This window comes from Salvelinus namaycush, chromosome 1 (genome assembly GCF_016432855.1).
Source record: "Salvelinus namaycush isolate Seneca chromosome 1, SaNama_1.0, whole genome shotgun sequence".
Classification (NCBI taxonomy): domain Eukaryota; kingdom Metazoa; phylum Chordata; class Actinopteri; order Salmoniformes; family Salmonidae; genus Salvelinus; species Salvelinus namaycush.
In genome coordinates this window covers 9,213,094-9,240,680 of record NC_052307.1, presented here as the reverse complement: position 1 = coordinate 9,240,680, position 27,587 = coordinate 9,213,094, and the positions used below count along the sequence as shown (strand labels likewise).

At 43.1% G+C, this 27,587-nt stretch overlaps 1 protein-coding gene across 4 annotated transcripts; it reads left to right on the top strand.

Annotated features, from left to right (window-relative positions):
* The first annotated feature begins 633 nt into the window (after positions 1-633).
* LOC120045738 (ataxin-2-like) lies at positions 634-26,581 on the top strand. 4 transcript variants are annotated; one of them, XM_038990703.1, is made up of 23 exons: positions 634-1,134; positions 2,913-2,946; positions 3,227-3,286; positions 4,002-4,073; positions 4,619-4,769; positions 9,872-10,002; positions 10,461-10,552; positions 10,739-10,927; positions 11,221-11,393; positions 13,077-13,268; positions 13,829-14,008; positions 17,659-17,823; positions 17,984-18,091; positions 18,207-18,277; positions 18,396-18,703; positions 18,897-18,963; positions 19,082-19,213; positions 23,582-23,648; positions 24,146-24,324; positions 24,533-24,659; positions 24,968-25,329; positions 25,497-25,671; positions 25,950-26,581. In XM_038990703.1, exons 1-23 carry the CDS (start codon positions 1,043-1,045, stop codon positions 25,976-25,978), a joined length of 3,156 nt encoding a protein of 1,051 aa, XP_038846631.1. In that variant the 5' UTR covers positions 634-1,042; the 3' UTR covers positions 25,979-26,581. The 4 variants fall into 4 exon arrangements, with proteins under 4 accessions (XP_038846631.1, XP_038846763.1, XP_038846824.1 ...); XM_038990896.1 differs by lacking the exon at positions 634-1,134 and adding an exon at positions 1,482-1,502; XM_038990772.1 differs by lacking the exon at positions 634-1,134 and adding an exon at positions 2,254-2,380.
* Positions 26,582-27,587: the final 1,006 nt, after the last annotated feature.

Genomic DNA, 27,587 nt, shown 5'->3' with positions numbered 1-27,587 from the left:
GCATAAAAAGAGTGAAAGTGGAACCAAAGAGTTTAGATGTAAAAAAAAAAAAATGTTAAGCCCTCTCACACCAAGATGGATGTTTTTTTTCCATATAAATAAATAATCCAATTTACCATTGCCTACACCTAGCTGCTACACTGCCATCTATCTCACTTTCACCTCTCAACTTCTCAACCCATAGAGATAAAATTATATCTCTGACTGTGGTTCAACATTCTGACAGTCAATACTAAATGGAAATGGAAAGATTTTTTGATGCAATTTTTTCATTATTCAAGATGTAGCTGTATGTCTTTAACACGAATTGAGCTGTTTCTTTTATGAATGGGTGTCATCATGATCAAAGATCTTCTAGCACCCGGCTCACGTGGATGCCATGGTACCGCCAAATCTTTGCTACCGCTGCGGATGATCTCTTGACTTCCTGTAAATAGTGCAATTTGTAGGTCTTATATCTCCGAAATAAATACCTGAAGGTTAGACTGTGGATGACCTCCAGTCACTCATTTGGGTTTATAATTATAATTTTATTCGAAACATTAACATTTTACGGTTGTCAAAAGACGAGGGGCAGTTTATTTAGGTGGGATCATAGCGTGACGGAAATCGGTATATCCCTCCGCTGTTTTGTCTCCTTTCAAGACTGGTTTTGGTCTTTTCGCTGGTAGCAACGAAGAGAGAACCCGACATAGCTGAAAATCCCGTTTGACGGAATTTAAAAACATTTTCAGAATCGAAAAACAAATTGACAGGAGCTTTAATTCACCCATTTGTTACAAGTGTAATCGGCGCATATTCTATTTTTTTTAAGAGCGTTACTTATATTTTTTAAAAGGCATTAACTGACACAGCTAGCTAAGTTGGCTAGCTAACTTTTCATAGGTTTGGAATCACATGCGCGAGTAGCTGAGCGACGTTATCAAGTTTACTTTTTTTTAACTAGTTAACTATCTCTAAATATTATCTAGTCATTTGGTTGCAGTGTATATTCTTTTTGAGATTTTAGGAATACACCACACACGTCGTTTATGGGCTCATCATGTCAATGAAGCAGGCCGGTGGTAATCGCAAACCCGGCAGTGGCGCTGCCTCTGGTGCCGGGGGAAGTGGCGGACGACAGAATTTGGGCAGGTAGGTGATTTATTCAGTCGACATTTTAGCTAATCATATTATTATTATGATCACAACGTTGTGAAATTATCAATCGCTGACTATGCCTTTTATTACAGGAGTTGATATTTCCACGATAAATGTCAACGTGTGTGTCGCCCTGACTGCTATACTATAAGCTATAAAAACAAAGTCGCACACTCCATATAACGACCTCTAACCTCACAGTAATTTATTGATTACTGGGAGGTTATATATATGAAGTGTGCGACTTATTTTTATAGCTTATTTATTCACCGTTAGTCAGCACCTCGACACGAAATAATTTTATCTGGGTCTGCGCCAGCTCATGCTTATCTGACTACTAAACTAACCGCACGTCGTTTGTGGTAGGCAAGTTTCTATTCAGCTAGTTAGTTGGTCCATACTATTCAGAATCCTTGTGATGTCCCTAGCCTTACTGTAACCATTTTAAATTTCAACGGGTAAGGAACGTCGATGATCCTGGATAGCACGGACCCTAGCAAATTAGGCCTACGAATGATGCTGGACACGGTCTCGTAGTACTGAATGTTCCAGCAGTAATGCCGTACTTAGCTAGCTAGTTTTGGTTTTGTAGCGCCATGTCTGTTTGTAAGTTAGCTAGTATTTAGAGCATAGCTAACTCGTTTTGGTTTGGTAGCGCCATGTCTGTTTGTAAGTTAGCTAGTATTGAGAGCATAGCTAGTATTGAGAGCATAGCTAGCTAGCAGTGGTTTGTATCCTGTGCCACTTGCTTCGATGGATCATCCTGTTAAGAGGATGCATATGCAGCTAGAAATCAAACGGCTAGCTAGCTATACCTTCTTAACTAGAATTAGCTAGGCTACTACCCTGTTAACCAGGTAACGCTTTCTATCATTCATTAATTTAATTCATGCCATCATTGCATCGGCGTCAAATGGATAAGTCAGTATAGTAAAGGTGGGCAGGACATAACCACTCAACGTTTTGCCTTTAAATATTGTTGCGAGATGGAAGTTTTGACACCGGCGATTGCAAGTCATATTGCCAAACTAGCTTGCTACCTTTTTTTGTTTTGAAGTCGGAGTCACAGCAACGATGTTGCAATCATTTTTAACTTGTAAGTGCGTGCAAGTCTGCAAAAGAAAAGGGGGCGTGGCGGTATTTTGTGGCGAAGATATAATTTAAAGACCGACGAAGGACTTTCAACCTTGACGTTTTAGTTGCTGCTTGTGTAAAATTGTGCCCTTGAAACATGGCTTGTGTAAGTACTACCGTTAACCAGAAGGGCTGTATTTCAGCAACATATCAGTCTATTTTGATAGCAAACTATTTTGACGGTAGGGACAGTACGTCCCATCGTTGCATGTTTTTTTGGAGGGGGCCAACAACAGTCATATTCCACACTTCGGAGTCCTGACCCATGCACCATAGACGTTTAACCCAGCCATGCATATATAAACTGTCAACATATGGGTTAGGGAGGCAAGCGCAAACTGAAATTATTTCAGTAATGAATTCCCTAATCCAGAAGGAAATTGTGTTTGGGAAAGTGAAGTATCCACTGCACAGCTAGTGAAAATATCTAGCCAGTCATATTTCATGTGAAACTTAACCATATGAATCATTATCACTACAGGGCATGCAGGACTCATTAAATATGTGTAGTGTTTATTTGACTGTGGAAAGACAAACACTGCATTTATCTATTTATTTTGTGTCACAGAATCAGCAATGAGTCATTTTGAGGATTATAATGAGATTGACTATTATTATTATTATTTTTTTTTTTTAAGGGGACGACATAGTGCCAAAGGACCTTCAGCAGCAGTAAGTGAACAGTTTCATTATTTATCATTGTTTGATTTGTTTTTTTGTCCCATTATTTGAATTAGGCATGTAAAGTTGGCAGCTAATGATTTGTCACTATCTAGGGTATCATATCTACTATTGTTTTCTTTATGGGAGAACCCCCCCCAGCATACTGGTACACGGTTGTCTGTTTGTCACACTCTTCTTTGTCCATAATGTTTGCACACCCATTCTTTGGTGTTATTTTGCTTTGGGCTCTCAGGTTTGAATTGCGTGATCAATACGTTTTGTCTTTCAGGTTGTCTCTAATGGTGTATATGCAAACATGAGGATGGTCCATGTCTTGACATCATTAGTGGTATGTTCCTCGATCACTTGATGCATTAAGGCTGTGAGGATCAGGCAACACCAAATACATTTTAAGATTTGAAACTAATTGATAACCGATCTCTAGACGGAGGTAACAGAGCCAGATACTGTGGATGTTGGATGTGTCCCCTCTCCCCAAAGCAGGGGAAATTCTGAACAAAGCTTTTTTTTTTGTCTAATGTCACTGGAAAGCTAATGACAGCACACTACACATTTAAATTTGTAACCTTCATTTAACTAGGCAAGTCAGTTAAGAACAAATTCTTATTTACAATGACGGCCAAACCCGGAAGCCGCTGGGCAAATTGTGCGCCGCCCTATGGGACTCCCAATCACGAGTGGATGTGATACAGCCTGGATTCGAACCAGGGACTGTAGTGACACCTCTTGCACTGAGATGCAGTGCCTTAGACCTCTATGCCACTCGTGCTGTTGACTCGTTGAAGCATATCAAGCAAGCAACAGTGACATGTACCTCATGTTGTTTTCCCAAAGACCTTCCCTTGCGAATAATTAAGCCATGTGTGATTGACAGATTGTTTTAATTAAGAGGCATATGTTTTTAGGAGTGAACTTTGTTTAAATGGTTTCAGACTGCCAATGGAGATACTTCTTAGCAGCAAGTCAGTTGTCTTAGTTGAGTTGGAACGTGACCGTACATCTCGTGTGTATGATGAGTAATTTCTTTCTCCCTTCATTTGCAGGGAACCAATTGTGAACTGAAAGTAAAAAATGGAATGGTTTATGATGGAGTGTTTAAAACATACAGCCCAGAGGTAAGGACAATCACATAAAGCAATGTCAAAGCCACATTTTTCCTATTGGGTGACAATAAGTACATTTTAATTGTTATGGCTAGAGCTGTGTTGTATGACCTGGTCCCTTGTAGCTTAGTTGGTAGAGCATGGTGCTTGTAGCGCCAGGGCAGTGGGTTCGATTCCTGGGACCACCCATACATGTAATGTGTGCACGCATGTCTGTATGTTGCTTTTGGTAAAATCGTCTGCTGAATGATTATTATTAGTATAATACTTGAGGCCAAGCATATTCTATCTTTCTTGGTAACATAAAAGGGTTACACACAGTGGTCCTTACATGCAACATATGCTTCAAGTTTAACAGCCTTGTTGTCCATTTATTAAAGGGAAAATGCTTTACATGGCTCACTTACTGATGCAGTGTTCATAATCTCGCATCGCACACATAAACCCCAAATATAAAATACAACCATGTATTCCCTTCGGGGAGTAGGCTAACCTAAGCGTTTACAGTGATAGTTGATGGCGCTCTCTACTTCACCACTCTGTCGTCCGTCCCCCAGTGTGACCTGGTTCTGGATGCGGCCAACATAAAGAGTCCTGGGCCCAGTGTGGGCTTGCGACAGGAAGACCTCGTGGACAGCATTATCTTCAAGGCTTCCGACGTGGTGGTGGTGCACTTCAGAGACGTGGACTTCAATTTTGCCAGAAAAGGTACATCCTTATGTCAAGACCTATACACTCAAGGTTGTCACTGGCCCCTTAAAGACATAGCTACACCTACAAAGTTAACTTGAGTTGGTTGGATGCATGAGGAAATGCCTATTTATTGGCCAATACAAAGATCGCCCATTCCTCCTGTGTGAATTGTTATCATGTCTAGAAGCAGAACCAAGGCTAGATCATGTGCCTGAACTGAATGCTCCCTCTGTGGCCAGTCATTGAGTAATAATGTGAAGTATTGATTGCTCCGAATGTCTCCCAGGCACTGCAGGGGTACTCAATAAGGCTGTGATCCAATATATCTATATTACCTCTAAACCTGTCAGGACTCAAGCAGTGCACAGTGAGCAACGATAGACTCTGCTAGTTAGCATTAATGAAATCAACTAGTGAAGTGTTACTGTGTGAAGTAGGTGGGTTAGATCAGTGCTTCCCCACAGCCATTCCTGAAGCATCCCTGGGTGTCCAGGTTCTTGTTGTAGCCAACCCAGTTTCTAGCTGACAAATAGCAAAGGCCACATGTTAAATGCATACAGTATCTCATTGCCATGTGCCAGATATTTCACTGAGCTAAGTCTCAGGTAATGCACCAGAAAACCCATTTGTTTTGTAGATTAAAGAAATGTAGCTGTGTGGTTGGAATGGAAACATTAGTATATACATAGTGGTGCTTCAGGGAAAAGGTTGGGAACCCCAGGGTTAGGCTACCTGTCTTCTCTCAACTGACTCTCTCTTCCATGTGTTTCTCCTCAAATGGGTGTAGTCTCTACTGACACAGGTAATATGCTGTTTTCTGCTCTTGCACCTTTTTGTTGTTGTTGACGCATACACATGTTCATTTTGATGGTAAGGGGGTAAACAGTAAAACCTCAAAAGCTTTGAGGAAAGGCAGTACTTTAAGGGTCCTCTGTAGAGCATGGCTTTTGCAACGCCAGGATAGTGGGTTCGATTCCCAGGACCACCCATACGCAATGTTCCCTCTAAGCTGCAAGCAGCTCCCCGGGACTGCCACACAAAATAAATATCAGCCTGCGCAGAGAAGCACAAGATTGAATGTCACTCAACTTTCTAGAGTTTTCCCCTTTTAGTTAACACTATCAAAGTTTCCCTTTACTGTGGGAATTGTGATTGAATCAACACAATATTAGCCACTTTCAATGCAACATACCGAAACATAACTATGCAAGAGGTTTTGTTGTAGGCAAAACGCATCGGCGTAGGATTCTATTGCGTTGACACGCACGACTCAGCTCGTACTCTACACAGACCTTTGCGGCATAAGCAATCAGAGCTGCAGTAGGCCTTTATGCAAATAGACCATTGCCATATGAATCTGTGCCGTTCACGTTGAACTGGAATGCGTTTACAGCATGAGTGGTCGTGAGTAGATGCGCTTGTTTTGATCAACGTGAGAGCTGCATGTATGCACATTTTGTTCATATCCTTTGCTAGTTAGTGATTTATTAGCCCAGTTATAGATCATTTTTGTCGGCAAAAGGGGGCAGTGATACCAAAAAAAACGTTATTTTACCAGGTAAGTTGACTGAACACGTTCTCATTTAAAGCAACAACCTGGGGAATAGTTACAGGGGAGAGGACGGGGATGAATGACCCAATTTGTAAACTGGGGATTATTAGGTGACCGTGATGGTTTGAGGGTCAGATTGGGAATTTTGCCAGGACACTGGGGTAAACACCACTACTCTTAAGACAAGTGCCATGGGATCTTTAATGACCTCAGAGAGTCAGGACACCCGTTTATCGTCCCATCCGAAAGACGGCACCCGACACAGGGTAGTGTCCCCAATCACTGCGCTGGGGCATTGGGATATATTTTTTTTAGACTAGAGGAAAGAGTGCCTCCTACTGGCCCTCCAACACCACTTCCAGCAGCACCTGGTCTCCCATCCAGGGACTGACCAGGACCAACCCTGCTTAGCTTCAGAAGCAAGCCAGCAGTGGTATGCAGGGTGGTATGCTGATTGCTTCCTACAAGAGCACAAAACGTGTACATTTCTAGACCTTTGAAAAGTGAGTCGGCTGAAGAGCTTTTTTTGTCTTAAAAGGGACAGTGTTGTATTTTAAGACGTCTTGAATAAGCTAAGTAGCCAATATGCAGAGGGTATTATCATTTGTCTGATTCGCTATCATAATGGTATGGGAGTAATAATGCATTTTATTTTGTGACGTGCTTTCTTGTGTCAAAAAACACATTTTCAGTCACCTCCTTGTCTGAAAGACAAGTGGATAAGCAGGTTAAAAAGTATCATGGAATGTAGGCCTACATTGACCACACATTGGCTGCTATTGTAGGCTGAATGATTGAACAGCTATTTCCATGTTAAAATGTTATGGTGTGCATTTCTCCATTGTTTTTGATGGTAGGCCACTCTGATCAGCCTACATTATGAGTAAACAGCCTACTTGACCACTGTCTGAAACTGTAACTTGGTGTTCACTGTAAACTCACATTAAAAGTTGCATAGAATTTTCACAATGTTGGAAGTTTGCGCTCTGCAGACTTGAAATTTGCTCAGCGCCGGACAACATTTGAGGGAACATTACCCATATGTAAAAGAAAATATATGCACACATGACAGTAAGTTTCTTGGATAAAAGTGTCTGCTAGATGCTATATATTGTAAGGGTCAATCCTCATATTGGGCTTGTTTCAGCCAAACCCCCTTGTCATTAAAATTAGAGGTCGACCGATTATGATTTTTCAACGCCGATACCGATTATTGGAGGACAAAAAACGCCGATACCGATTAATCGGACGATTTTTAATTTGTAATAATGAAGGAATACTTTTCTTTTACCTTAATATAATACATCAATAAAATCAATTTAGCGTCAAATAAATAATGAAACATGTTCAATTTGGTTTAAATAATTCAAAAACCAAGTGTTGGAGAAGAAGGTAAAAGTGCAATATGTGCCATGTAAAAAAGCTAACGTTTAAGTTCCTTGCTCAGAACATGAGAACATATGAAAGCTGGTGGTTCCTTTTAACATGAGTCTTCAATATTCCCAGGTAAGAAGTTTTAGGTTGTAGTTATTATAGGAATTATAGGACTATTTCTCTATACCATTTTGTATTTCATATACCTTTGACTATTGGATGTTCTTATAGGCACTTTAGTATTTCCAGTGTAACAGTATAGCTTCCGTCCCTCTCCTCGCTCCTACCTGGGCTCGAACCAGGAACACATCGACAACAGCCACCCTCGAAGCATCGTTAACCATCGCTCCACAAAAGCCGCGGCCCTTGCAGAGCAAGGGGAACAACTACTCCAAGTCTCAGAGCGAGTGACGTCACCGATTTGAAACGCTATTAGCGCGCACCCCGCTAACTAGCTAGCCATTTCACATCGGTTACACCAGCCTAATCTCGGGAGTTGATATGCTTGAAGCATTGTGAAGAGCTGCTGGCAAAACGCACAAAAGTGCTGTTTGAATGAATGCTTACGAGCCTGCTGCTGCCTACCATCGCTCAGTCAGACTGCCAAATCAAATCATAGACTTAATTATAACATGATAACACACAGAAATACGAGCCTTTGGTCATTGATATAGTCGAATCCGGAAACTATCATTTCGAAAACAAAACGTTTATTCTTTCAGTGAAATACGGAAGCGTTCCGTATTTTATCTAACGGGTGGCATCCATAAGTCTAAATATTGCTCTTACATTGTACAACCTTCAATGTTATGTCATAATTATGTATACTTCTGGCAAATTAATTACGGTCTTTGTTAGGAATAAATGGACTTCGCACAGTTCGCAACGAGCCAGGCGGCCCAAACTGCTGCATATACCCTGACTGCTTGCACGGAACGCAAGAGAAGTGAAACAATTTCCCTAATTATAAGAAATTCATGTTAGCAGGCAATATTAACTAAATATGCATGTTTAAAAATATATACTTGTGTATTGATTTTAAAGAAAGGCATTGATGTTTATGGTTAGGTTTGGTGCAACGACAGTGCTAAATCATCACCCGTTTGGCGAAGTAGGCTGTGATTCGATGAGAAATTAACAGGCACCGCATCGATTATATACAACGCAGAACACGCTAGATAAACTAGTAATATCAACCATGTGTAGTTAACTAGTGATTATGTTAAGATTGATTGTTTTTTATAAGATAAGTTTAATGCTAGCTAGCAACTTACCTTGGCTTCTTGCTGCCCTCGCGTAACAGGTAGTCAGCCTGCCATGCAGGCTCCTCGTGGAGTGCAATGTAAGGCAGGTGGTTAAAGCGTTGGACTAGTAACCAGAAGGTTGCAAAAATGAATCCCCAAGCTGACAAGGTAAAAATCTGTCGTTCTGCCCCTGAACAAGGCAGTTAAGCCACCGTTCCTAGGCCTTCATTGAAAATAAGAATGTGTTCTTAACTGACTTGCCTAGTTAAATATAGGTGTACATTTTTTTCAATTTTTTTTCAATTCCGCCAAATCGGTGTCCAAAAATACCGATTTCCAATTGTTATGAGAACTTGAAATCAGCCCTAATTAATCGGCAATTCTGATTAATCGGTCGACCTCTGATTAAAATATTCAAATGGCTTGATTCTCTAAAGAGCTTTGGTTGACTCTATTGAATAAATGCAACTGAAACAAAAGTACTTACAAAGATGTTGAATTGTGCTAAAATATCTCTCGTTTAAAAATGACAAGTGCGGTCTCAAATTTTCCTTTTTTAATAATTCAATCAATTCTGCGTGACCACATTGTCTGACCTGCCTGGAGTCATATTTTTCATGCTTTGACTGTAATCTAAGTGCATGTTATTTATAGATTTATTTTGCTTACCATCATTGATTTCTGTACTCGTTCTCCCTAATGTTAACACTATGATTCTGCTACTTCTGTGTTGTGACTGTCTCTAATGGTTATCCTGACATGATCACTGCCAAAGCACAGAGTGCACCTGGCTCTTAAAGGCAGATAATGTGCTATCTGCCTTCTCCACACCTGCACAGTCATCATTTACCTGTGCGTGTGCCTGCGCGTGTATGTGTGATCCCCTCCGTGTTTGCATGCATGTCTGTCTGCTGTATATAACTATGAATGTGTGTTGTAACGTGTAGATAACTTCACGGACACTGCAGTGGGCGGCAGAATCAACGGGGAACACAAGGAGAAGGACCTAGAGCCGTGGGATGGAGGGCGGCAGCAGCACATGGTCTCAGGCAGCCTGGAGTCTCTGGACACAGACGTGGTATTGCTTTCCATTTAGTGCTCTGCATGGAACTATCTGCTGCTGTGGGCAAAGTTGCACCTAGATGCTGATCTGGGATCTGTTTATTTTCCACCTTAGTGGTTAAAGGGTTACTTTGGGATTTTGGCAATGAGGTCCTTTGTCTACTTCCCCAGAGTCCGATGAACTCCTTTATCTCTCCGCGTCCAGTATGAAGGAAATTGGAGGTAGTTTTGCAGCCAATGCCAACTAGCGTTAGCACAATGACTGGAAGTCTACAGTAGCATCTGACTCTGGGGAAGTAGATCAATCCCGAAGTTTCCCTTTTAAGGTTAGGATTGGGGCAGGGGAAGCTGATCCTAAATCTGGAGCTAGGTGACACTTCACTCCAGAGCATTGTTGTTTTTTACTCTCCATTCATAGTCTATATCATCTGACCAAAAGCCTCTCTGCCTCTTTCGTTTTCTCGCTCCTCTTAGTCAAATGGCTGGGACCCGAATGACATGTTCAAGTACAATGAAGAGCAGTATGGCATCAAGTCCACCTACGACAGCAGCCTGTCCACCTACACGTAAGCTACTCCTGCTCCTCTCTGTCCACTCATGCGTCATACAGGCACAGCCAGGTTTATCAAGAAGGAACTCACCTCATCCACTAACAATGTGTAGCACCCACTTTGCTTTGCATGCGTGTCCCCTGTTTGGGTACAGGGGTGTGTGTGTCTAAGGTTTGCCCTGTGCTGTGCTCTGCTATGCAGAGTTGCCCTGGAGCGGGATAACTCTGAGGAGTTTCTGAAGCGGGAGGCGCGAGCGGCCCAACTGGCGGAGGAGATCGAGGCCAGCTCCACCTACAAGTCCCGCGTGGCCCTGGAGAATGACGAGCGCAGCGAGGAGGAGAAGTACACCGCCGTGGTGAGGGGAGAGAGGGAGCAACACACACTCAACAGGTGGGTCTCACACTCAACAGGTGGGTTTTCACAATCCATTAGTTGATGCTAGCATCGGTAAATTGAATGTTCGTCTATCACTCGCATCCATGTTCAGCTGCGACTCGCCTCATGTATGGCTAGCATACTGGCATACTGCAGTGTCTTTAAGCTCTCATTCAGTTGTGGACATTGCAGAGGCAGACTTGCAGGTTGTTTGCACGATTCCGCTGCCAATTCGCACATCTGGTTTCACACTGTGGTAGTTGCATTCGTTTTTAACTTGTTCTCCTGGGTCACTGATCTCTCCATAGAGAAAACAAGTACATTCCCCCGGGTCAGAGGAACAGAGAGGGCATGTCATGGGGAGCGGGTCGTCAGAACTCCCCCAGGTTGGTCCAGAGCAGCAGCGGACCTCCACCTCCCCGGCCAGGTCTTCACGACTACACCCCCAGCTCTGGAGCTGACCAGCGGGTTGTCAACGGAGGTAAGGTCCCCCGGCACCCTGGTTCATCCTGGAGTGTGGAACAATATCACATTTTATTTGTCACATCCTTTGTAAACAACAGGTGTAGACTAAAGTCCAATTCGCATGGGACTAGTATTACTAGAGAACGTTGGTTATGTATTTATTACCCCAGAATGTCCGTTATTCCAGAGGACGATTCGGCCAAGAATAGTTTTTTCCCTAAACTGTCCCTGTAATTTTTGGGATGGAAGCCTGGCTGTTTTTTTTCTAGGCGTGAAGATATTTCAACAAGTCCAGGCGACAATATGCTACACTGATAAATCGAGCTTGGTTCCAACTTTCTGAACCATACCAAACCATCTTTTAGGTCTTGTGTTGATAAATAATATTTGAATTAAGGAAGTGTAATATTTTACCGATCCGCAGCAGAAGGCATCCTAAATGCCCCCCAGCCTTCAGATGGGAGCTAAACAGTTAACTTGTCATTTCCAAAGGTTTAGCTCAGTTGTATGCTGCTTTGGGATCTATTAACAGCAAGGGTTGTATTACATAGGAGCAATATGTTTCACTGATGCATTTGGCAATATTCAATTCACACACACAAAACATCAACCAAAGCATTCACTGTGGAAGTTGATACATGTTGGCCCTTCATATATAGGCTATGAGCAGCACTTAGTTCAATTTATCCAATCAGTGATTGTTTTCTTGCTCAAACCGTGAGCAACACCTGTCAAACTCAGACATTTCTCGCAAAACACAGGGATGTCGATTCGCACGGGACTAGTATTATCAGAGGACCTTGGAGTTCGCCAACAGTAGGATATTCTGGATGGAATTGTTACACTCCTGCCATATAAAAATGACTGACATGGCAGATTCAGAAAGGACTAAAATGACAGATGTGGTGTTTTTTGCTCGTGCACATAATTCCATTACCCAACCTCCCCCAGTAAATCTAGGGCACCACACAATGACTGAATGAAAGGCACTATTGTCAAAGCCAGAGGATGTCTCTGCGTCAGACCACCCCTAGATGGGTTTTTACAGGCATCCTGTAGAGATCAGTTGTGTGAACATGACTGGCTATTTTTGAATGAGCTTATCTCAGTCCTGAATTTACCCAATCCCTAGTTTTTAAAGTATTTCTTTAGTTAAGCTGTATGTTCATCTCGTAGTTTATTGTATATTCTAACTGGTCTTTAGACCACAACTGTCGGATCACCTGTAAGATTTTTTTAGTCTGACACAAGTCCAGGCCTATGTTTATCTGTGTCTGGGAAACTGGCCGTGGCGAGTTTGGCCTTGACTTTCAGACATTAGTACTCGGTAATCATCCTCTCATCCCAAAAAACACAATTGCATGTTTCTCTCTCTACATTAACAATTTGAATGTCAGTTCAGTTTCATTTCCTGAGTTGTCATCTTGTTCTGCGTCCTAACTTTCTTTGACCTTTTTTCAAGTTTACACTGTTTTCATCAGAAAATCTCTGGAGTTTATTCTTTGCTATGCTGTTTCTATCTGTTTCAACCTGCTGACCCAGTCTCCTCTTCCTGCCTTTCCTTGAATCACCCTCCTTTTCCTTGTGTACCCATCCCTCGTCTTTACCCCTCGCTCCACATTATTATCAGTCCTCTTTCTGTCCTTGCTCTCTCGTTTCTCCTTATTTCTCCTCTGCTCATTGTCATTTGTCCTATCAGGTGCCACCTCCTGCCCATCGCCATCCTCCCGCTACCAGTCAGGCCCCTCCCCTCTCCCACCCAGGGCGGCCACGCCCACCCGGCCTCCATCCAGACCCCCCTCGCGGCCCTCCCGGCCCCCGTCTCACCCCTCTGCTCACGGCTCTCCAGCTCCCATCTCCACTATACCCAGTAGACGCATGTCCTCCGAAGGTAGCTACCTCCCTCCTAACAGAGTGGTGAACACACAGAGCCACGTGCACCGCTGGGCAGGGCTGTGCTGCTGCTGTCTCTAATCTCCTACTACAAGACGCTGCTTTTAAATTGAGAAACGTCTTTGGACTTCGATGTTTTTTCTTCTTTGCCCTACCTCCACTTTCCTCCTGTCTCTCTCGCTCCTGCTCTCTCTCGCTCTCCTTGCACACATTGCATTGTGAATTGTGTGGTGTTGGTCGCTCTCTCCAGTAACACTCCCATGGTGTGGCATTGAAAGCAGGAGGCACTAATCAAAGGCTTGTCACAGACTTGTCAGTGTTTACGTCCACTGGATGCATTGATGACCGTTGTATTGGTGAAGGAAGATGGTGTATGTATTCATGCTGTTTTTTCCATCACTGTTCCACAATTATTTTGTAATATTGTCTGTGGTAAGTAGCTGTTTGTATTGTCCACCTAGCTGCATATAGTTTGTGGTACTAGTGGCTCATAAGTCTCTACCTGGGCTCCTTCTAGCTAAATGATGTGATGTGTCACAACCATCTCTCTCCCTCCAGGCCCTCCCAGGATGTCCCCAAAGACCCAGCGTACCCCTCGCACCCACAGAGTTCCCCCTGGGGGTAGAGTCCCCCCGGGAGTAGACTTCATGCCCCACAATGCTCCAGGAGAGGTGCCCGTGCCCCCGGCTACCCGCAGCAGCTCATCCGGTGGCACCTGGTCTTCAGTGGTCAGCGGCGGTAAGAAACCCCATCTGTCCTTCGGGACTGGGGTGGAAATGACACCTGGCAAAATAGCTTGGATTGTTACAGTTATAGCCACTGTGTGGTTATATTACATAGACAAATGGTATGCCTAGGGTTGTGGCGGTCATAAGATTGTCAGCCGTTAATTGTCATGCAAATGACTGCCGGTCTCACGGCATTTGACTGTTAATTAACATAACCTGTTTACCATCTCCTGGCTTCCACACATACAAGCTGCTAATGTGCGCCTTTGGAACATCTACATTTGAACAAGTCAAATTAATCAATTTAATATAGCCTACACCGTCACAATAAAATGCATTATTTAGTTGTGATAGGCCTATAAACCTGGGAATGTCTTAGAAATCGTAACATAGGTGTTGCATGAGACTATTGATTTGGAAAAAGTTGCATAAAAAGGCATGTGCTCTCATCCTTCCCTCGGCGAGACGATTGCGTTGTTAATCTGCTTGTGTGTCAAGCAATTTAGGGGATATCTAATCAATGGAAGATGGCATTAAAATGACAATTAACTTCTTACGGCTTCGATACCGTTAACGGGATCGATATGACAACAGCCAGTGAAAGTGCAGGGCGCCAAATTCAAAACAGAAATCTCATAATTAAAATTCCTCAAACATACAAGTATTTCACACCATTTTAAAGATACACTTCTTGTTAATCCCACCACAGTGTCCGATTTCAAATAGGCTTTACAGCGAAAGCATCACAAACGATTGTTAGGTGAGTGCCTATTCACAGAAAAACACAGCCATTTTTCCAGCCAAAGAGAGGAGTCACAAAAAGTAGTAATAGAGATAAATTAATCACTAACCTTTGATCTTCATCAGATGGCACTCATAGGACTTCATGTTACACAATACATGTATGTTTTGTTCGATAAAGTTCATATTTATATCAAAAAATCTCAGTATACATTGGCGCGTTATGTTCAGTAGTTCCAAAAACATCCAGTGATTTTGCAGAGAGCCACATCAATTTACAGAAATACTCATCATAAATGTTGATGAAAATACAAGTATTATACATGGAACTTTAGATAAACTTCTCCTTAATGCAACCGCTGTGTCAGATTCCCCAAAAACTTTACCGAAAAAGCAAACCAATAATTTGAGTACGCCATGTTGGAGTCAACAGAAGTCAGAAATAGCATTATAAATATTCACTTACCTTTGATCTTCATCCGAATGCACTCCCAGGAATCCCAGTTCCACAATAAATGTTTGTTTTGTTCGATTATGTCCAAATAGCTCCTTTTGTTAGCGCGTTCAGTTCACAAATCAAAATTCATGACGCGCGTTCACTAGGAGCAGACAAAGTCAAAAAGTTCCGTTACAGTCCGTAGAAACATGTCAAACGAAATATAGAATCGATCTTTAGGATGTTTTTAACATAAATCTTCAATAATGGTCCAACCGGAAAATTCCTTTGTCTTCAGAAATGCAATGGAACTCAAGCTAACTCTCACATGAACGCGCATGGTCAGCTCGTGGCACGCTGGGAGAGACCTTACTCATTCCCTTCTCATTCGCCCCCACTTCACAGTAGAAGCATCAAACAAGATTCTAAAGACTGACATCCAGTGGAAGCCTAAGGAAGTGCAACATGACCAATATCCCACTATCTTCAATATGGAATGAGTTGAAAAACGACCAACCTCAGATTTCCCACTTCCTGGTTGGATTTTTTTCTCCGGTTTTTGCCTGCCATATGAGTTCTGTTATACTCAGACATCATTCAAACAGTTTTAGAAAACACTCTGAAGTTTCTATCTAAATATACTAATAATATGCATATATTAGCAACTGGGACTGAGTAGCGGGCAGTTTACTCTGGGCACCTTATTCATCCAAGCTACTCAATACTGCCCCCAGCCATAAGAAGTTTATAGGCTACAACAACCAAAAACCAACAGGTAGGCTTGTATTTAGGCTATAATTTGAGTGAAGTAGTGATGTTGGCCTAACCGTAGGATAGTGAGATGCAAAGTAACATTATGGCTAGCCTCAAGTAGCCAAGTTAGCTAGCTTCTCTCGGTTTGATGCAGTCAAGACCGGTACAATGTAATCCGATGGGATGGTAACTAGCAAGAAGTTATTCCAAGGCGAGAACAGTAGTTGCGGTCTCTCCCTCCATGCCTGCATCACGCGGTTGCTAAACTAATTGTCACGCAAACCCTTTCTCAAAGTCGGTGTATATGTTGAGAAACATGCCTATTTTCCTCAAGTACTTAGTGTCACGATTCCAAAGCTATACGATACTACAGATGGCAAGTTAATTATCTCACATCTTGGTAAAGATTTGTGTTTTGAGCTAGCGCCCAATAGACTCACATTCACTCCTTAAAGGAGGGTGCTCCTTGTCCCTGAATTTCCCAGAATGCACTGCGTGGTCCATTTTCATAGCATGGGCAACATTTCCCCATCTCCTCAAGTAATATTTGTGCCTCCCGAGTGGCGCAGTGGTTTAAGGCACTGAATCAGTGCTAGAGGTGTCGCTACAGACCCAGGTTGGATCCCAATTTGCTACGTTACGTGCTGATATTGTCTTTGTTATTATTGTGTGTAGCTACGTTTGCTAGCTAGCCAGCCAGCTCATAGAGAGCATTCGATTGTGGATTTTGTAGTCGACTTGAGCTGCAACAGATTTCCCCAACGATTTTCCATTTTGCTACCCACCTTTATCATAATGCCAAAACTAAACATTTGTTCACAAAAAATATTGTACTCACACATTAGTTATTTAACACTGTAAATTGAAGGAATTAGTGGATTTGGGTAGATTTTTCCTGTTAAATCAGCAACCTGCTTCTCTCTGAGGGTTTTGGTTAAAAGCATAAGACACATTTTGGTTGAATGCATTCAGTTGTGCAACTGACTAGGTATCCTCCTTTCCTTACTAGCCCTGTGCCTCACATTTTAGAGCTCTGTCCAGGCTGCAGACCTTTAGAGTGGTCTGCTGATACTAAGGGGGGGGGGCTCTCCCCGGTCTTTCTCAAGGATCTTGCCGGCTCGGGGATTCAAACCAGCGACCTTTCAGTTACTGCACCAATGCTCGCTCTGTGCTTCTCTTTCTGTAACGGCTCCGGTTTAATAAGGTAGCAAAACAATGTCTTCTGCTGCTTCCCTCATTCTCATCGGACCGGTTGTCCTTCAGATCCTTTCGGGTTTTAAAATAAATAAATGTATGCATGTCCTGGGCTCTTTCTCGTGTCCATTTCAGAACGGGAGCTCTGACTCCCATCACCATTGTCCTCATCATTCAGATGATTAAATCATGAAGTGATTTAGAGGGACAATGGCGTGCTGAGTACGAGGCCATTAGAGGTTCGTTGGCAAGTTTTGTAGGCTACCATTCAGGGCCATTCATTTGCGCCATTTTGGATGGGTTTACCCTGACCAGTGGTCACAGGGAATTTGACTGTGGTTATGACTCGTGACTGCCGTTGTGGCGGTAATAGGGTCACTGCGACAGCCCTAGATAGACTAAAGACATATTTCCATTCTGTGTGAACTTATTGGACAATGAAATGTTCTCATCTTAGTTGTGAAGTCTTATGTAGTGTAAGGGATGTATCTCTTTTGGATGTGTGTAGGATAACGGTGTTTGTTGCTCTCCTATAGCACACAGACCTCGATCCCCTCGGCAGAACAGCATGGGCGGGGCCTCTCCTGGTCCCTCGCCCCAGACTGGGTCCGCTCCCGTAGAACCGGTTACCACGCCAATGTCAGCTTCCTCACCTACTGCTAGCCCTGCCCCCAATATGGCCGCTACCTCCTCAGCAGAGGGTAAGTCTGCTTGCCATCGACATCCATACTTCTGTTGTTTTCTGGCTGTATGCTCTGAAGCTCTGTCACTTTCATATTAAAAGCAGTCAATCGAGCGCCATCTGAAACAAGGCACTTGACGATACAATTTACTCTCCCCTTCTTTCTTCCCTTAATATAGCGAAAGATTCTCGGGTCCAGGCGACGAGACAGAACTCTCCTACGGTCAACAAAGAGAACATGAAACCCCTGGAGAGCCCCCCTAGTATCAGCAGACCCCTCTCTAAAGGTCTGCAGCGTGGACACAGCTCATATTTTGAGGAGGATCCAATTGTATTGTCTGAAATGCATCTCTATTTCTGTATTGGTGAAACGTCTCATGATCTTTCACTTTCTCTCTGCAGGACCCCCCTCCATGGCACCAGACCACAGAAAACAAATAGACAACTTAAAGAAATTTAGTGTAGATTTTAGGGTAAGTTAGGTGTCCTCACTTTCCTTCAGGAAGAAGTATCTCTGGACAGTAAAATACAGAAAATGTCATAAATAATCTTTGTTAGTACAGCCATCTAAAACTCATCTCGCTCTCTCAGTTGCAGTCCAGCTCTAACCCAGACCCACAGTTTCAGCAGATGGTGACTAAGCCTCCACAGGACACGGGAGAGAAGTCCAAGCAGCTTCCTCTGGACAAGGGGTTGGAGGTGTATGAGGGCCCTGTGGTCCCCGCCAGGAGCAACAAGCCAGACAGCCCTGGCGCACCATCCCCCTCCCTGTCCTCTACCCTCTGTCCCGCCCCGGAGCAGAACAGGGGGCCTGACGTGACCTCGCAGGGCATCCAGACATCTGCACCCAACTTCAGCGGAGGAGCCAAGCCTGAAGACAAGGAAGAGGATGAGGCAGAGTGAGTGTCATGGCCATGCATCTGTTCCATTTGAGTTGGTGTTGTAGTGGGCCTCTCTTGAGGGTAGGCACAAATGGAGTGCAGCTTTAAACAGCCAACCTGAGAGAAATTGATCATCCTGGAGCTCTCGCGTTGCCGAAATAAATTATTTTCTGTCTTTTATGTTAATGTATTCCTTTTTCCCGCTCCGCAGTCAAATGAGAAAGTCGACTCTGAATCCTAATGCCCACGAGTTCAAACCCAGGGTCTTCACTCCTCAGGTCAGTTTGACTCCCCACATAGGCTGCATCTTCTGTTTCTGCTATTTGATATCTCTGCTTGAGATCGATATTCCTTTTGAAGATGAAAAGACTTTGTAATATGTGCCTGTGTGTGCAGCCAAAGCCGGCCACCACCCCGACCCCCCCTCGGCCCCAAGGCCAGCCCAGCCCCTCTATCGTCATGCAGCAGCCTCAACAGGTCTACTTCCCCCAGATGTACCCTCTGACCCCTGTCAGCCCTGGAGTCCAGGTGAGACGACACACACACACACACACACACACACAGACTCCATCCCCTTGCATGCCCCCACAACTCTGGCAGGTCAGAAGAAGAATATTGTGAAAGCTGAGACATCCCCCTGAAATGATAATTGGTGTATGATTGGCATGCACAGTTGCTAAGCAGCATGGAAGGTGGATGAGGGTCCTAAAATATTTAGTTCACCCTCCTTTCACCTCATCCCATATCTCCTGCTCTTGCTCTCTGTCTCTGTCTGTCTGTGCGTGTGTGTTGTGGTACAACAAGACGGAATTAAGTTTTTTATTTTTTATTATTAGTATTTTTTTTTTTTGAGGTCGGCCGATTATGATTTTTCAACACCGATACCGATTATTGGAAGACCAAAAAAAGCTGATACCGATTAATCGAATTAAAAAATATATATATTATAATGACAATTAAAACAATACTCAATGAACACTTTTATTTTACCTTAATATAATACATCAATAAAATCTATATAGTCTCAAATAAATAATGAACCGTGTTCAATTTCGTTTAAATAATGCAAAAACACAGTGTTGGAGAAGAAAGTAAAAGTGCAATATGTGCCATGTAAAAAAAGCTACCGTTTTACGTTCCTTGCTCAGAACATATGAAAGCTGGTGGTTCCTTTTAACATGAGTCTTCAATATTCCCAGGTAAGAAGTATTAGGTTGTAGTTATTATAGGACTATTTCTCTCTAAACCATTTCTATTTCATATACCTTTGACTATTGGATGTTCTAATAGGTACTTTATTATTGCCAGCCTAATCTCGGGTGTTGATAGGCTTGAAGTCATAAACAGCGCAATGCTTGAAGCATTGTGAAGAGCTGCTGGCAAACGCAGTAAAGTGCTTACGAGCCTGCTGCTGCCTACCACCGCTCAGTCAGACTGCGCTATCAAATCATAGACTTAATTATAATATAAGAAACACACAGAAATACGAGCCTGAGGTCATTAATATGGTCAAATCCGGAAACTATAATTTCGAAAACAAAACGTTTGTTCTTTCAGTGAAATACGGAACCGTTCCGTATTTTATCTAATGGGTGGCATCCAGAAGTCTAAATATTGCTGTTACATTGCACAACCTTCAATGTTATGTCATAATTACGTAAAATTCTGGCAAATTAGTTCGCAACGAGCCAGGCGGCCCAAACTGCTGCATATACCCTGACTCTGTTGCACAGAACGCAAGAGAAGTGACACAATTTCCCTAGTTAAGAAATTCATGTTAGCAGGCAATACTAACTAAATATGCATGTTTAAAAATATATATTTGTGTAATGATTTTAAGGGGTTTATGGTTGGGTACAAATTGGTCCAACGAAAGTGCTTTTTTCGCGAATGCGCTTGTTAAATCATCCGTTTGGCGAAGTAGGCTGTGATTCAATGATAAATTAACAGGCAACGCAGGACAAGCTAGATAAACTAGTAATATCATCAACCATGTGTAGTTAACTAGTGAATATGTGAAGATTTTTTTTTTTTTTATAAGATAAGGTGCTAGCTAGCATTAAACTTAACTTGGCTCCTTGCTGCACTCGCATAACAGGTAGTCAGCCTGCCACGCCGTCTCCTCATGGAGTGCAATGTAATCGGCCATAATCGGTGTCCAAAGATGCCGATTACCGATCGTTATGACAACTTGAAATCGGCCCTATTTAAATCGGCCATTCCGATTAATTGGTCGACCTCTAGTTTTTTCTGTATAGAAAAGTCTAGGGCGGGCCGCCTAAGTGTTTCAGGCCACTTATGTCCAAACAGTAAAAAATAAAAAAGTGGGATGTGAAAAGGTTCCGTGTAAACTTAAATGACTAAAACCAGCTGTAAAGTATGTAGAAAACATTATGGAGTTTTTATTTATTTTAAGATCAGTCAGGGACAATCAAATTCCCCAAATGATTCATTCAGGACCATCTTTGTCATGGCATGTGGCCCACATTGATTTTGTTACATTTGAGTCACACAAATAGCATAAGCCATGGCAAGATGTGTAGATAGGAGTAAATTAGCTATATAACAGCTACATTATGTCACTGCGGACAATGGGAGAGTCTCTAAAATTTCTGGTCAGAGACCGCACCAGTGACCATGCCCACGGCCCCTCCACGTCCACCACCTAAGCCCCACTTTGACCCAGAAAAAAACCCTGGAATGTATCATTCCCAACCAGAAGGATCACCTTTTACGTTTTTGCTTCACTACCGTTAGTGTTTTATAGTTTGGGGGTATTTCTGTGATCCATCTGTCCTTATATGCAGTTGTGGCATGCATATGTTAGAGGCCCTTTCTTCCTACTTTTGCCTGACAAGTCACCGTTTCACCATTCCACAGTCATTCACTCACTGTCTGAAGTCATGTAGAGTAGCCTACTGCTTCTTTGTATTGGTTTGTGACATTTCGGGAGACTTCAGGTGGGTTTGAGTTGAGCTTGAATTAATGTTTTTTTTCTGAGTATCTCCTGTCAGTAGACAGTAGCATTGTCTTGATGCTAGTCCTGTTTTGGTGTAGGCCAGTTGGGAGTAATGTAGAACTCGGGAGTGAATGCAGTAGGGCTGGGCGATATCGCCAAAATGTCATCTGTTTTTCCCCCCAAAATTTGACGGTATTTTGTTTTTGATTCTTAAAAGTTCTACATTTGCTTCTTTAGTAGTGCGTGACCCTAGGGTGGCAACACATACATTCTAAGTCATTTTAATGGGTCTTTCTCCATTCTGGTTGTTTTATACTGTTTAATTCAACTTCAACCTAAAATAATTTCCTGCATTTAACATCATTTTCTGCATTTCCTGCACTCATTTGAGATCATTTCCACACTGCCACGATATGGCCAAAAATACTGCACCTTATTTTTAACCAGATGTTGCAATTGCGATTTAGATCAAACCACTTGGGTGAACTTTTGGAAATAGAATATAAATAATAGTGGGCACTTTGAACAGTGACATGACAACGAATGAAAATTCCATGGACGAGCTATTGTGACTGGGTAGGAACCAAAGTGGTGATCAGTGTTTCCAAGGGGACCCTATAGTCTTTCACTACATTAAATCTTTATTCATACACCCAACATATGACTAGTTAGCTTGTCAGCTAACTTGCAATTAGCATTAGTGGCTAACACAATTTAGCTAAACTTGCTAAGAAAATACAAACTAGCTGTTTGCAGATGTAAGAAACACAAACTAATATTGTAAATTTAGTATGCTTGTGGATTTATATTAAGATCAAAGTGGAAAAATTGTTGCATGTGCTGCATTGACCTGAAGGAAAGTGTCCAGTGGTCAAGCAACAACAACATGCGCTCCTTGAGTGACGGGGTGGGACTAGGTCTGTGTGGAAGCGGCATGGAGGGATGACCCGAGTAGTGGAGTAAACTATAAAAATGAACGTTACACACTGCGTATCACATTAAACAAACATTCAAATACCCTTATAGAAGGTAAAGTAAAAACCCAAACCGGTCTGTGCATAAATACCGGTGTATATAGAAAAATACGGTATACCGCCCAGCCCTAGAATACAGTTTGAGACTAGTGAATCCGTTGTGAACTTTGCAATTGTGTGATGGGAGATCTCTGGACTTGCGCTGTCTCCAAAAGCACATACAATAAATCACTTTGTGGCAGATATTGTAAGAAATAAATCTATTTTGGTCTTGAAGTTGCTATGGTGATCCAACATTAGTCACTTGAGAGAGAAACATTTTCTAGTTACCACAAATAAGCAACTAAAGAATGGTTCTGTTGTTTCTCCCTTTCCTCTCTCCATTAGAAAAGCATTATCTGGAAGGTTTGTGCATTTCTTAAGCTTTCTACTCTTTTCTTACCTTATGCCCAAATCCGTATGTGATGTTTTGCTTGCTTGAAAATGTCCCATCAGATGTTGGTTTGCCAATTTCTTATTGCAATTGTTTCCAGTTGTCGATCTTATATTCGTTTTTAACAGCTTACTTTGGTTCATTTGACAACTAATGGTCTCGCTGCCTTAGCATTTTTTTTTTTTACCTAAGACTGTCTTCATTCACAAACTGAAGAAATACAGAGCAATTCTCGTCTTTGTATGTGAGCAAATGTTGCTATTTGATTAGCCTGCATTAATAATGTGCAGATGAACGTAGAATAGTAAGTGCATGGGTCATAGTCATCCAGCTGATAGAAGGGGGGCCCAGTGTGGACAGACAGGTGTATGCATGAGACCAGACAACCTTTCTTCTCTTCAAGTTTACAAGGCATGCTGTGAACATGGATTGTGGGTGTATGAGGAGGTCAGAGTTGAAAGGGTAAGGGGTCAAGAGGGGCTGAGAAATCAGTGGGTTAACCCTGGTGTTCTTCTGATCGTCTCTGCCAGTCTCCAGCCATGTACCATGTCCAGATGCCTCCTATGACGCTGAGCCAGTCCAAGCCCTACAGACAAGGTAAGGGTGAGACTGCTCACTGGCAACGCTGTCTCATGTCTTCCTTGTCCTCACCAATAGCACAGTGCAGCTGCCAAATTAACAGCCAAAGCCTGCTTCCAGAAGTCAGACATGCTGCCCCCGCACACACCAATGTGTGCACATGGAGCCAAAGCTGTCTGGCAAACGCATAGTGAAGACATTCTCATGACTTTGTGCAGTAAATATTCATTTGTTTTGTAGTCGTAACAGCTGGCCTGCATCGGGTGATAGCGCTGCTTAATGTGTGGAGCTTTTGATGGCGTTGTCTAGTCTGCTGGAAAGTCAAACAGCTACACTAACAGTGCTGCGGTGCTTTTGGAATTCAGCATTTTCATAGGGTGTATGTCATCATAGATGGATTCAGCATTGTAGACAAATAATTTATTTAAAAGGTTGCCCACCCAGATATCTCTCCTGTTATTCTGGATGTTGTGTTCTGAACGGTTGTTGTTGTGGTATGCCACTGGCTGCTGCAGTACCCAACATGCCCCAGCAGAGGTCAGACCAGCACCACCCCCAGGGCACGCCCACCATGATGCACCCGGCCGCGGGGCCGCCCATCGTGGCCCAGAGCCCTGCCTACTCAGCCCAGTACTTCACCTGTAGCCCACAGCAGTTTACCAGCCAGCAACTGATGCCCCACTACCAGTCACAGGTAAATCTGCCAAAATAACTACTCTACTCACTTCTATGGACCATGAATAATGGACAGAAGACCCTATAGATTTTCAGGGCTTGTAGAAGGTATTCCAATACTCCAATGATTGCATGAATGCCTTAAAATCATCAGCAGTGTCTTTGGAATAGGACAACACACACATGTGCAGGCAGTGAGTTCCCCGTCTCCCCCCCCCCCCCCCCAGGCCCAGCATGTGTTCAGCCCGGTGATTCAGGGTCAGGCCAGGATGATGGCCCCTCCCACCCACGGCCATCCTGGCCAGCTGGTCTCTTCCACCACCCAGTATGGTGAACAGACTCACACCATGTACGGTAAGACTCCCCTGTGTGTATGTGTGTCAGACCACATTTTCTACTTTTCCCACTATCTGGTTGTGTGTATGTACCTCATCTCACCACTCAGAACCAAATCAGCTTCTCTATTTTGGTTCTGAGACCAGTGGTAAAGAGATTTGTAACACGGTTGCATAGCCACTCTAATTCCATGTAAAAAGCATAAATGGTGTGCGATTGCGCAATAAACGTTAGATTATTTTGTTTTGGCAAAGCAAACATGTTGACGTTTCTGTGTATTCTGTCTGGTCCGTGACAATAACCCAGTCTTTGTTTGGGGGTTCCAGTGTCACAGGGCCCCATGCCGCAGCAGTACGCCCACCCCAATACCACACTGCATTCCCACCCCCAGCCCTCGGCCACCCCCACAGGCCAGTCCCAGCAGGGCGTGCAGCACAGTGGCAACCACCCGGCCCCCAGCCCCGTCCAGCAGCACCAGGCTGCTGCAGCTGCCCAGGCCCTGCACATGGGCAACCAGCCCCAGCAGCAGATGTACCAGGCCCTGGCCCCCACCCCACCCTCCATGACCCCGGGGCCCAACCCCCAGTCCCCCCAGGGCAGCTTCTCCTCGGCCCAGCAGGCCGTCTACCTCCACCCCCAGCAGATGCAGCACGGCTACAACCCCTCCCACATGGCCCACATGCAGCAGGTGAGCTCCACCTTCAGAAGCCCTTCCCTTCACTCTGAGTACATACTATATGAGCAGGTTAGTGGTCCCAGGAACAAAAACACTCATCACTTTTATGGAGTCAGTAACAGTTGTATGTATCTCTTTCTACTAATCTTTTTTCTCTGTCTTGTTCTCTCCCTCTTCAGGCCCATATCCAGTCTGGGATGGTGCAATCCCACCATGGTAACCCTGGCCACCCTCAGATGATGCTGATGGCCACCCAGCAGCCAGGTGGCCCCCAGTCCCAACTCGCCCAGAATGCCCTCAACCCCATCCCAGTGTCCTCCACTGCTCACTTCTCTTACTTGGCTCACCCCCAAGGTACGTCCCTATGAAACCCCATCCCTACATGCCTCAGGGGGAGGACTTCTCCAGTCACCTGACGGATGTCTTTGCTGCTTGTTCAACTAAACACTACAAGTCTTAAATTGGGGCAAATGGGTTGTTCATCATATCAATGTTTGATCCCATTTCCCAGCCTTTTTGCTAATGATCATTTGGGTTGAAAACGGATATTAATAAATGCTGACATGCAACTGTATCTAATCTAACCACGACTGGCCAATCTCAATGATTTGCTCCATTTTATGTCCCTGCAGTACAACAGCACCATCAGCAGCAGCTGTAGAGGGTTACTGTGGAGAACATGGACCCCTCTACCATCCTCGCTCTGAGTCTTCACACAGCTGTCTGTCTTCACACAGAGAGAATCCACACAGCTCTCATCATGCTACATGTGCGTTCTTCTCCCAGTCAGAATGTTCAAACAGATTGTTGCAGTGGACAAAGGTTTTATTAGTTTAGAGTTGTGCTGATAACAGAAAGGACTCCTCACTCTTCCCCCCCCACCTGTAGAGGGTCCCTAAGTGAAACTTGATTTGGCTTGCCAATTTAAGAATTGAGAAGGTAAAAAAATGAACCGGAGCTTGCATTTTGTCTGCACCTTGATATGAAAATTCTTCCGACTTGGACAGTATTAAAGTGACTGTTTAATTGCTGCTACTATTGCTGCATTCAAGACTTAAGAACAGGTTCTAACCAAACTAAAACAAATTAAAATCTTCCTGTAATTAATAACAAGTTTGGCTAAAAGGACTGAAGTATTTATGAATTGATGGCTAAGGTGATCCCACTTCCCACCTGACCATTATGTAACTTAAGTTAAAATACAGTTTACTTTGTAGATATACATTTTAAAAAATTAGGAAAAAAATAAAAGTTTTAAACTGGGTAACTGTCTTTGTTTATTTTAGCTTTGTGTTTAATCACATTTTATTTTGTCATAACTTTCTTGAAGTAATGTATAGACCTTGACAAATGTATGAATTAAATCGGTCCAAGGTCAAAAAGTAGATGACCACGCAAGGTCATGGGCAAGATTAGAACCTGTGACCTGGTCCCTATCCCAGTGATTCTAGAGGGCTGTATAATTATGATTGAAATACTTTGACCATCCAGATCAGTTTTCACGTGAGATGTCTTTTCAGAAAGGCTATCTGCAAGATTAGAACCTGTGACCTTCAGATCTCTAAATGCCTAGTCAACTGCGCTAGCAGGGGGAGGGTACCACATTTTTTCCACAGATATAAAGCTGTTCAGTCAACTAATCACATTTTATAATCGATTAAATATTTCGGGTAAGGTTGGAAAACAAACGGCGCATTGGGATTTAACTTGGTCGCAACCCACGTTTGTCAGTTTAACACCCTTCAACCTACTTCCATAGGAGCCTTGTCTTTATTTAACTCACCTATAAACTCCACCCCCTGACCTGTCACTAAGCGGTTAAGACTGAAGTCGTGGCAGGTGGATCTGCAACACCGTTATAGATTTCCAACAGCAAAGCTCAGATCAACATAAGCTATTGTTAATGAAAGTTTTTGTCCAAGTAAACGTCTCAGCCTCCAATATCTCACACAAACTGAAATCGTGTGTGTGTAGGCTACAATCAATTGGTAACCCTCAAATATCACAATTTGTTCATATCCATCTAGTCTTACAAGAAATGCAGCAAAGTTGTTTCCTGTTTCGGTCATGTTTGTGTCAAAACAATAGAACCTTCCAAAATGGAGGTGATGAAGTTGAAGAGCAACTGCAGAAATATGCAGTCAACTTCATGACCTTTGATCACATGGTTTGTGTAAAGTACATGTACATGAAGTCAAACAATTATATATATTTATATCCCCATAATGCAACATACTTTGAAAGGCAGTGACTAACTTGACAAAAGTGAT